General features: G+C 42.1%; 1 protein-coding gene across 1 annotated transcript; it reads left to right on the forward strand.

Annotated features, from left to right (window-relative positions):
- The first annotated feature begins 225 nt into the window (after positions 1-225).
- LOC147161964 (protein phosphatase PTC7 homolog) lies at positions 226-8603 on the forward strand. The gene is made up of 6 exons (XM_086097650.1): positions 226-761; positions 2755-2934; positions 3359-3557; positions 4799-4922; positions 5006-5135; positions 7188-8603. Exons 1-6 carry the CDS (start codon positions 560-562, stop codon positions 7244-7246), a joined length of 894 nt encoding a protein of 297 aa, XP_085953776.1. The 5' UTR covers positions 226-559; the 3' UTR covers positions 7247-8603.
- The last annotated feature ends 212 nt before the right edge of the window (positions 8604-8815 follow it).

Raw genomic sequence — 8815 nt, forward strand, 5'->3', positions numbered from 1 at the left:
GTTACAATTAACACAACTTTGCCTGGTTGTATGTTTTGTGTTAAATTCCTCTAATGTAATTCTGTGAATAACACAACTACAAAATGTTTGAAGGTCATTTTGTTTAAATGTTATTAATATTTCGCTGTGTGACGCCCAGTAAACAAAACAAGCGCATCTGTTACGCATGCGCAGCATCACGACCCAAAATGGGAGAACGGCTACCGCCTTTCTCATTGGCTGATGTCACCACGGCTGTGGCGTCACGACTGTAAACTGCCAGATACCCGTATGTACTCGCGGTACATAGTGGAAAGATGTCGGTAAGGAGAGTTAACAGTGGAGGAACCGCGGACACGAAACCAGCAATAAAGTACCAAGGTCGCTGTGTTTATTGCTAGTTTTGCGCAAACGTAGGGGGCGAGGTAAGTAATTCCTAGAAACGGAGTGGCGTGCATGGGTGGCTAAAAACGCCCTAATCCGAAGAAGAGACCGAGCGGGACGAGTCGAGAAAGAGGACCGCGTGAGAGGACTTAAAACCGGGGCAGGGGAGCTGCTTCGGCTTCTCGGTGGGGTGGGGATGTTATCCGTACTGTCTTATGGCAGACTGGTAGCCAGGGCTGTCCTCGGTGGACTCTCGCAGACGGACGGGCGCGACTACAGCCTCGTTACCGCCAGCTGTGGCTTCGGCAAGGACTTTCGGAAGGGGATTCTTAAGAAAGGGATGTGCTACGGGGACGACGCCTGCTTCATCGCAAGGAACAAGAGCGCAGACGTTTTGGGTAAGATCATTCACAGTTCGTGGATACGCTCAACCGTCCTGCAGGCTGCGGTTGTACCGTGTTGACCTTCAGTGTTCCGTCCACCCCTACACGTGGACTGACCTCACGATGAAAACACAACAGCCCCCACCCACTCCGGTCACACGGTGAAACGTTTACCCCCTAGCTTTCATTTAATATGTGTTTCATTGGCATACATTCACTTTGTGAAATTGACTTACAACTGCGTTATTTCATTGTTAGACATGTTCTCGAGGTGCAGTTTTGTACGACGCAAACCAAACGACCTTTCACCTAGATACGCCCCGAAGCAAAACCGGTGCAAGAAAATTAACCAAATCGAGTCGGGGGTGTATATAAACTCATTAAAAGACCCCCGGTGTTGAAATAAAGACAAACTCGAAGCCCTCTAATATAAAACAACAAGGTCAGAATGGTCGAGCATGGAGGCGGCCATTTTGCTAGCATCGACGTTAGCGCCGCTTAGCTTGGCTTGAATTGGCTTTTGTCCACAAATATGTTTAATGAGCGAAACTGTTCTTTTAAAAATGAATTTCCTCTAATCATCGAGGAGGTTGTTGTCATTCAAGGCACGCAATAAACACGCAAGGGCTCTTTGCAAACTTCCCTTTAAACATTTGCTCGTTGAAAATTGCCGTAATTTGGGTGCAATATAACACTTTTCTGGACATGAAAGGGATATCAAACATTAAAGACAGTGATGTCACTACAATCAAAGAGCGCTTACATGTAAAATGTTACTCAAAATGTGACTGTTTGCATCAGTCAATCTCCGGGGCATACCTTAATGGTTGCATATTTGCCTTTGTGATGTGGAGCTCAGCTTTAGTTTTTCAGATGTGACTTGATTAGGTGTTCTCCTGGCTCAAATGGAGACTAGATTATTTACTGTGTGTGCATATACTGTGCCACACAACTCATTCAAACCATTTTTTTCTGGACTTTTTTTTTTCCCTGCAATTTTGTGTTCTGTATTGTTCCCTTTTTTCTTAAATCATCATTATACTGAAATGCCATTGGTTAGCGTAGTGGTTACCAGTGAATCTTTTTTGTGCAGTTTGATTCCGAACCAGTGACCCAATACCAAGTAGCTGCCAGTCCCAAGCACAGATTAAAATTGAGTGGGTTGCGTCGTGTCGTGAAGGGCATCAGGCATTAAAACCGTCCCAAACCTGAATTTCCAGAGCTTCTTAATAGAATCGCCTGGCTTTGTCTCCATGTCGCGTCTCTTGTTCACTAGATCTCTAGTTCACTCCATTTCATGAGGTGCACTTTTTACCTGACAAAGACCACACCTCTAAGTACCATCATTTTAACTTTTTGACTGCCTGTATTTCTGCCATTTCACCCACACTCATTGCCACCTCACTTTGAAAAATACATGTTTATTTTACAGTACGCATCTAAAAACCCAAAGTATAAAGATGTAATGCTCAGTTGACAAGCATTTTTTGTGTGCGGAAAAATAGCAATATTTAACCGTTAGAAAATCCTGAGTTGTCCGACACATTTTCAGTAGGAATGAATGCAGTCCTCTTCTTTAACAATTTTAGGAATGACTGATGTAGAATCTCCCATTGGCCGGGCATAATACCAGCTGGTGAAATAGTAACCATTTTCATGATGTCAGAGCATTGGGGCAACTGCCGCAAACCTTGATTCCTACAGTGTTTCCCACAGGGGGGTTGGTTCTCAGCCGTGTTACTTGCGTCTCCTCTAGCCTCAAGATCCACAAGCGGGTGACGGCAAACTAACGTTACATGCGGTATATCTGGTCGTGACAGTTTTTTTTTCTTTAAATATATTATTATTATTACATTTTCTTGAAAACGTCTTGGGTGACCCACCCAAGTATTAACATGGTGTGGGAAACACTGGTCAATTATTCAAGTAATATTTTCTGTGCCATTATACTCTGTATCATGTTCCTCTCTTTGAAGGCGCATACCTAACGTCCTGTTTGTCTTAACAGGCGTAGCGGATGGCGTGGGAGGCTGGCGGGACTACGGCGTCGACCCGTCTCAGTTCTCCGCCACGTTGATGAGAACGTGCGAGCGGCTGGTGAAGGAAGGCCGCTTCACTCCGAGCAATCCAGTGGGCATCCTGACGTCTGGCTACTATGAGCTCCTGCAGAACAAAGTTCCCCTTTTAGGTGAGCCTCCACAAAGTCACGATCCGCCTCAACGCACATACACAAGTACATCAATCTTACAAAACCAACCATAGAAATATGAAATCTTGAGGAAGATGAGACGATCTCAGCCTCAGAGCTCCAGAAGAATGTAAGTGACACTGCAGGAGGAGGCAAACACGACACCCAGGTCACGTCTTCAGAGACGCGTTGTCCATCTGCCGCGCTCACACTTGTCACCGCGTTTGTCAAATAAGCCGCTTTGTTTTTGTATTCATTGCAAGGATGATGTGTATTTGAGCTCTGCGGCTGAAGGCCACTCCGAGGTTTGCCTCCCAAGGCTGCAGTTGCCCAGCAACATAAATGATAACTAAGCATCCCAAGGTCCTAGTAAAGATTATGCCCTAATGCCACATTACTGTTTTTTTTTTTTTTTTTTTTTTAGGGAGCAGCACCGCCTGCATCGTGGTGTTGGACCGACGGAGTCACCAGCTCCACACGTGTAACCTTGGCGACTCGGGCTTCCTGGTGGTGCGTGGAGGCGAGGTGGTGCACCGTTCGGACGAGCAGCAGCACTACTTCAACACGCCCTTCCAGCTGTCCATTGCTCCACCGGGAGCCGAAGGGGTAGTGCTCAGCGACAGGTGGGTGGCGATGACCCGCGGCGCGCGGCAAAAAAGAAGTGCGTCTTCACTTTTGTTGTGCTGAACATCTGCTGTCTGGCTTTATATTGAATATGAACAAATGACACACGGGTGAATTTGTAAGTTGTCGGGTGCATGCTTTACGATGGAGTTTTATTCCTAGGGCAGTAATATATATATATTTTTTTAAGAACACGCCTTAGTCTATCACTAACCTGTGTCAAGACAGTAGTAGAGTCATAATTAAATATTTATATGAAAAATGCTTCTAGGCCATAAATATAAAACAATCAAATGAAAATCCATAAGGACGACAGTCCAATGTGTCTTCTCGTGCCACGTGACCACAGATTCTTATTTGTCGTTGTGCAAACTAATTTATTGTGCACTAACCTCAAAACAATGTTTGTCAGTACATTTGTTATTACCTATTACACGGTGCCCTTACAAATTGGATGTAGCCAGATTTCCATGCTACCATTTTGTATATTGTTTTATATTAGGTACACAGCCTTCGGGCACTGACAAACACCCATTTATGGATTCCCATTAACATTAACCGAATAGAATTATCCAGCTCAAAAGCAGAATCAGGTTTTCTTTCCACAGATGCTTGGCGCCACCGGAACACTTTCCACTTCCTAATAGCACAATCACTTGCACTTATCACTATCCTTGGGAGCCATGCCAGGGTTAATTTAGAGCAACAAAAAAAAAACAACAACTGGATAATATGATATTAATCTGCATGCGTAATATGCCACTCACTAATGATTTATGCTGAAGCAGAGTTAATGAAATAAAACACTATATGCCCCAAAATTCTGTACCAATTTGTTCAGGAACACATACTTTTTTTTTTTAACACAAACTCACACAGCTGCAGTGTGATTGATAGAATTCAGTGAGTTCTTTTAACTATAGTTACGTGGGTTGTCTGTGATCACTTAATTTGTTTCAAAGCAGTGTCGCTTGAGTGACCATATAAAAAAATAATCACATGTATGCAACCATTTTATTTTCAAATGCATTACAAATTATTATTTTGAGTTTTGGGCATTTAAAGCCTGTCGATCTACTAAAGCGTAACTAACTCACACCAAACTCGCAGGTTCCCGGCCGTTCATTTAAAAAAAAGTTAACAAACACCGTGTCCAAGCGAAATCCTGCTTAATGATCAAGGGGCTAGAGCTCCAGTTTCGCGTGTCTCTGAACTCTTTGTCCTCTTTTCCCACTTTCAGTCCAGAAGCTGCTGACAGCTCCTCCTTTGACGTGCAGCTCGGTGACATCATCCTCACCGCCACAGACGGCCTCTTTGACAACATGCCCGACTACATGATTCTCCAGGAGCTCAAAAAACTCAAGGTGTGACTTCTTTTTACATCAGCGTGTACATGCTGTGCAGATACGATTTCCCCCCCCATTTAATATTCCGTCCTCCTATTCAGACCACAAACTATGACAGCATCCTGCAGACCGCACAGAGTATAGCAAAACAAGCTCACAACCTCGCCTATGATCCCAACTACATGTCCCCGTTTGCACAGTTTGCATGTGACAATGGCCTGAATGTAAGAGGTAAGTGTGTCCCTCAGATGCCAGGAACACTAAATGTTTACAGATGTAGCTTTGCAACAGAAATTATATTGACTAGTGAAAGACCGATAAGTTTTTTCCAAGGCCAATGCCGATTATTAGTAGCCAGGGAGACTGGTAACTGATATTTCAAGCTGATATTCATTTGCAGTAAAAGAGAAAATATTAGCGTAAAAATTTTTTTTTTCACTTTGAACATATGAATATGACGGCTTTATTTCTAACATAAATTGCAAGGAGCTTCCTGGTTCATCGACATCTGTTAAGCTAAATTAAAAACTAAGCAAGTAATAGTTTTCTACTGCAAATTAGGTTTTCCAAAATTCTAACATAATTTCTTGATTTTATTATTATTTATTCATTTATTTTTAAATAAAAAGTGTTGGGAGTTCCCAGTGTCAGGGTATTTTTTTTTTTTATTAAGTGGAAATTTAAATAAATCCATAAATGAAAAAATTCCTGTATCGGACTGAGCGATAAATTCATGCGAATGTAGGTTTCAAAAGATCGCTGCAGACAGTAAAATTTGTCTGAATATGTTCAAAATGTCTTTGCGACAAGTAAAAACTGTCTGTGAACATCCTACAAATCCTGATGAAAACCCTAAATTTCCCTACGTTAGTAAGCATTCACCGCTGGGTAAGATGCCAGCTTTATCGTCCTTCAGATTTATAAAAGGCCGATGTCGATATTTGACAAAAGTGCCAAATATTTGCACCGATAATCGGCCCGTCTGAAAATCGGTCTAGCCCTAATATTGAGTTGATTAAATGTCACAGGTACATCTTGATTAATGTATTGTGGAAAACATAATTCATTATCTATTACAACTCGCGTAATGAAATATTGCTGAATTTGTTGTTGTAATTTTGATAACAAAAAAATTCAAATTATTTTCAATATAGAAATTCCTGTTTAACAAGTTTCACGTTTGAATTGAATTACTGAAATTAACTTTTCTATTGAGCTACAGGACAGGCCAAAAGTTTGGACATTTTCTTATTCAATGCATTTGCTTTAGTCTCATGACTGGTTACTTTGTAGATTATCACTGAAGGCATCAAAACTATGTATGAACTGATGTCGAGTTATGTACTTAACAAAAAAGGTGAAATAACTGAAACGTGTTTTACATTATAGATTCTTCAAAATAGCCATCCTTTGGTTACTTTTTTTGCATGCTCTTGGCATTCTTACTTCTAGGATCTCCTTAAAGACTGTTGGAAAACCCTTTCAGGTGACTACCTTTTGAAGCTCATCCAAAGAATGCCATGAATGTGCAAAAAAGTAATTAGTGAAAAGGGTGTCTTTTAATTTATGTATTTATTGTTTATTTTCACCTTTTTTTTTTGTTAAGTACGTAACTCCACATAGGTTTGTTATAGTTGTCGTCATAGTTTTGATGCCTTCAGTGAGAATCTACAATGTACAAAGTCATGAAACTAAAGCAATGTATTGAATGGGAAGGCGTGTCCAAATGGCCTGTACTGTACGTCTGTCTAAAATGTATATCTAATACAGTATTTATACTGTAAACACACACAGTAAATCATCCAAAGTCTGGCATAGCAATTAGACGATCACTCAGTCCCACACGGTTTAGCTTGTTTTGGGAAGTAGTCAGTTTTTCGTTACTGTATCATTCCCATAAGTAATTACATTATTTTATTAGTACAGTCTTAAATGCGCTTAACAAAAAATGTCCTCTGCACCCCCACTCGTCTAAACACGACATTCTGATTACAATTGTGTTTGTGGAAAGTGAATTACACAGCAAGATCCGCCCGTTTTTATCCATCGCAAGGGGGGGGGGGCATTTTGCCACTTGAAAATGGCATCGCAGTTGCTCAGGGCAAAGGTAACGTAAAATCATTGCGATTGGTCATTCCCTGAGTTTTGAGCAACTGCGATGTCATTTTCAAAGCAAACATTTGTAAAGACAAATGAAGCATTGCTCGTCTCCGGTTGGCCACTGTTGCTGTCACATGACACGCACTTGAAACGTAACCTGGCTCCTTGCTTATCTGTCTGCAGGAGGAAAGCCAGACGACATCACGGTGCTGCTGTCCATCGTGGCTGAATATACAGACTAGGAAGTGCGTGTGCGCGATTGTGTTTGTGTGTGTGGCGGCGTGCGTTGGCGCTCCTTTGCAGGGCTCACTCACCCCCTCCCGTCCGCCCGACTCTTCCTCCGCCCTACCGGCTCACAGACGCGCCGCCCACTCATTCACCTGTGTCCATTTTGTGTGTGTTTCTTCCTCTGTTGTGTCGAGCATCAAAGGGGAAGCGGGCAGCTAGGATAGATCCATGTTGAGCATTGGCGCAGGAGAAACCCAACGCGGCACATATGGTGTCCATATTGCACGTCATTGAAGTAAGAGGTGACATAGTAAGAGGAGTAAGCCAGGCTTTGCGGGTTCTTTGATGCAAGAATTAACGATTGAGCTTGAATGTGTTCCGATAGCTCTATTTGAGGCCGATGCAGAGGAGTTGGCTTTGGGAATGTGAAGGATGAGCTAGCTAGTCGTTCACTAGCTCAGCCCTCAGAGGGAACTAAATAAAGCCTGTAAAGACTCAGTGGAGCCAACATACAAAGGTTATCTAGATTTGGGATGTGCCTGTTCGCGGTTGTAAATAGTTTTGTTTTTGGACCGTCTTCTTTGTTTTTGTCGGATTTACTGTCGTGAGTGATGCGTTCAAAGAAATTTGATTGATCCCCACACTTCCACATGCTGAGACGAACATTTGCTGAGGCCGTGTGGTAAGAAAGGGAGGGAGTAAGTGCGTGTGCGTTTGAGTTGGAATGTGTGTCATGTCTGATGTTAAGAGAAACGTAATAGCATCTGGTAATGCTCACAGTTGCAGCCATAGGTCAAGTGTGAAAATAGAGAGTTGTGTTTTTTAACGGATGATGTTTGAAAGTGTCTGCCCAGATGAAATGCTGTATTTCCTCCTATTATAGAGGTTTACTTAATGAACTGCCAAGATTAGTAGTTATTTATTGGGGGGGGGGGGGTATTCTTTGCTTCACATGCATTTTGAAAATATTAAAATAATTGTAAAGATTTTATCCATATTTTTTTTTCTATTGCAGTGTGTGGCGTGCTATTGAGCCAGGGCACATACTTAGCATTAGAAAAAATCTCACTGCACACCACCAAACAAAAATGATCTATATTGAAATAATGATCTCCGTTTGAGTCAAAAGCTTAGCACCACGTTGTGTGTCAGCTTGTCGGTTCCATTGTGATCTGTTTCATAGAACATAAAGCCAATGTTCTTGCAACAGGTGAATAACCCGTTAAATGTACCTTTTGCCATCTAGTGAAAGAACATCTAATTGTTATAAAGCCATTTAGAAAATCGTCGCAAATATACTTTACACGTAGCTCTCCATCCATTTCTGTACCGCTTATACTCACTAGGATCAATAAATAATTTCTGATCGCTTGTCTTTGTTCAGGTTATTGGTGAGCTGGCTTTGAGCAAGAGGCTAGGCCCATTCTGCATTCTACACTGGTCGCTAGCTAATCGCAATGTACTTAATATGGACAAACAGAACCTAACATGCATGTTTAGCACTGTCTGGAGAAAACCTGCACTAGTATGGGAGAGCAAGCAAACAAACATACAGGAAGGCCTGGGCTGATATTTGAACCCAG

Source organism: Leptonotus elevatus, chromosome 15 (assembly GCF_054856555.1).
Source record: "Leptonotus elevatus isolate MCC_2025b chromosome 15, RoL_Lele_1.0, whole genome shotgun sequence".
In the NCBI taxonomy this organism is placed as follows: Eukaryota; Metazoa; Chordata; class Actinopteri; order Syngnathiformes; family Syngnathidae; genus Leptonotus; species Leptonotus elevatus.

Excerpts from the sequence above, each read along its gene's own strand:
- LOC147161964 (XM_086097650.1), top strand. The coding sequence starts at position 560 with ATGTTATCCGTACTGTCTTATGGCAGACTGGTAGCCAGGGCTGTCCTC. Across the intron at positions 2,935-3,358 it reads GAACAAAGTTCCCCTTTTAG|GGAGCAGCACCGCCTGCATC; the intron begins GTGAGCCTCCAC and ends TTTTTTTTTTAG. Across the intron at positions 4,923-5,005 it reads AGGAGCTCAAAAAACTCAAG|ACCACAAACTATGACAGCAT; the intron begins GTGTGACTTCTT and ends CCTCCTATTCAG.